This window comes from Rhinopithecus bieti, unplaced genomic scaffold (assembly GCF_001698545.2).
Source record: "Rhinopithecus bieti isolate Rb0 unplaced genomic scaffold, ASM169854v2 scaffold_67602, whole genome shotgun sequence".
NCBI classification, from domain to species: domain Eukaryota; kingdom Metazoa; phylum Chordata; class Mammalia; order Primates; family Cercopithecidae; genus Rhinopithecus; species Rhinopithecus bieti.
Window position 1 is genome coordinate 190 of NW_016825202.1, and position 2376 is coordinate 2565.

At 61.4% G+C, this 2376-nt stretch overlaps 1 protein-coding gene across 1 annotated transcript; it reads right to left on the reverse strand.

Moving 5' to 3' along the window:
• Positions 1-661: 661 nt before the first annotated feature.
• On the reverse strand, positions 662-2277 carry LOC108522544 (inactive serine/threonine-protein kinase PLK5-like). Its single transcript, XM_017862805.1, has 4 exons — positions 1786-2277; positions 1506-1632; positions 1215-1291; positions 662-787 (listed from the first exon to the last, which is right to left on the reverse strand). Exons 1-4 carry the CDS (start codon positions 1978-1980, stop codon positions 662-664), a joined length of 525 nt encoding a protein of 174 aa, XP_017718294.1. The 5' UTR covers positions 1981-2277.
• Between the last annotated feature and the right edge of the window lie 99 nt (positions 2278-2376).

Here is a 2376-nt window from a genome sequence, read left to right on the forward strand (position 1 = left end):
GCGACAGAGCTAGACTCCATCTCAAACAAAACAAAACAAAACAAAACAAAAAGGCGGCTGGGCGTGGTGGCTGATGACGCCTGTAATCCCAGCACTCTGGGAGGCCGAGGTGGGCAGATCATCTGAGGTCAGGAGTTCGAGACCAGCCTGGCCAACATGGTGAAACCCCATCTCTACTAAAAATACAAAAATTAGCAGGCGTGATGGCGCACACCTGTAATCCCAGCTACTCGGGAGGCTGAGGCAGGAGAATCGCTTTGAACCCAGGAGGTGGAGGTTGTGGTGAGCCAAGATGGCACCATTGCACTTTGCACTCCAGCCTGGGCAACAGAGTGAGACTCTGTCTCTTAAAAAAAAAAAGAGAAAAGAAAAGAAGAGGCTTCTTCTGGGCTGGAGACCTGGTGTGGGGTTTGGGGCTCCCTCCCTAAGTGGGGCAGGACGTGTGGGTCAGTGGAGGCTGAGGGAGAGGAGAGGAAGAGGGTTTGGTTTCTGGGACACTGCGGATAAGAGGGGTCCCCTTTGGAGTGTGGCCCGTGGGCCCCGGGCTCTGTGGCCAATGTCCCACGTCACGTTTCCTCATCACTGGGTCTCTAACAAGACCGGATCATGAATTTAAGAGACCCTGGTAAGTCACGGCCTTGGTCCCCCCTTTACTTGTACCTCAAGACCTGCAGCCCCGGGCTGGGACGGGGATCTGCTCACCGGCCAGGTCACTCTGCAGGGTCCCATGTGCGACCAGGTGGATGGGGGCTTCCAGGCAGGGAACCGCTTTCGCAGACAGGGAGCTCTGAGGTGGGAGCAGCAGGGGTGAGGGGCGGCCCCAGCCCCTGGGAGAGGTGTGAGGAGGGTGGTGGGCTCTGGCCCCTGCCTGTGCCCACTGAGCTCTGCACACAGAGGCACTGCTTTCCCCTTGGGAGGCAACCCTGGAGTGTCTCAGAGGCATACACGCGGCGCCCAATAAATGCGATGGACTGAAGCCATGGATGGGACCCTTCCCGTGACCTGGAGCCTGGCCCTTGGGAAACCCCAGGTGGGCACATTTGGATGCAAATGGATCCCAGCTTTGATGCGTCAGGACGGGACCAGGGAGAGGGGGCCGGGCTTGGAGATCCCGGAAGGGGTTCAGAGAAGCTGGCATGGAGGAGGGGGTTTTAGCAGGGGTCAGGCATGCCCTCCACCTGTCCCTCCCCGTATCCCCCACCCCGATGTCTCACCTCACCGCCCCACTCCATGGAGTCAGGGTCTGGCCCATCTTTTCCTGGACCCGAGGCCTCTTTAGGTGTGAAGGGGCCTGAGGGAGGCACAGCTTGGGCCCCAAGCGGGGAGGGGGGGGGGGGGCATCTGCTACCCACACCCACCCCTGATGTGGAGACAGAGCGGAGCAGGTGGCAGGTGGCAGGTGGGGGCAGGTAAGAGGTGTGGGCAGGTGGGAGGTGGGGGCAGATATTGCGTAGATAGCAGGCAGAGGCAGGTGTTGAGCAGGTGTGGGCAGGGGCGGTACTTACAGGGTGGCCGGCACTGGGTGAGCAGCAGCTGGCGCACCTTCCGGAAGACCCTTCCCAGAGGCGGGGGTACGGCAAATATGGGGGGACTGTGGCAGGAGTGGGCCGGCAGCTGGTCCGGAGTGAAACCCTTCGGATGGGGGGTTTGGGGTCATCCCCAGCTTAGGTTGCCCAGCTCCTGAGCACCTGGGTTACCTGGGACGGGGGGGCCTGGCCTCGGCTGAGCAGGGCAGGCTCTGGCTGATCACCTGCCGGGGACCCCACGCTGGGGACCGCCGCCCACCTGCGTGAAGAAGTTGTCGTGCAGCAGGTGTTCCAGGCTGGGCCGCTTGGCCGGGTGGGGTGCCAGGAGGCGTGCGATGAGGCGGCGTGCATTGGCGGACAGATGAGCGGGTTCGGGGTAGTGGCCCTCACGGATGTTTTGGTACATCTCCGACAGGGGTGAGGCCATGAAGGGCGGGGCGCCGGTCAGCACCATGTACCTGGACCAGGTGGGGGACAAGAAGCTGGGCGTCCAGGCGCCACTCACAGATACCCCTGCACACTTGACTGGACCTGCCCACACAGCCCGCCTTTGCAACCCGTATCGGCTTACTCACCTCCCAACATCCACCTGCACCTGGCACCCTGTGCATTCCCGTGCACCCTGCTTGGCTGACACCAGCATCTGTCCGTCCCCTGCCTGCACCTGGCACCCTGTGCATTCCCATGCACCCTGCTTGGTTGACACTGGTGTCTGTCCGTCCCTGCCTGCACCTGGCTCGCCCTGAACTCACCTGCATACACTTTTTCAATTCTCCTATTTTTTTTTTTTTTAGACAGGGTCTCCTTCTGTTGTCCAGGCTGGAGTGCCGTGGTGCAATCACAGCCCTCT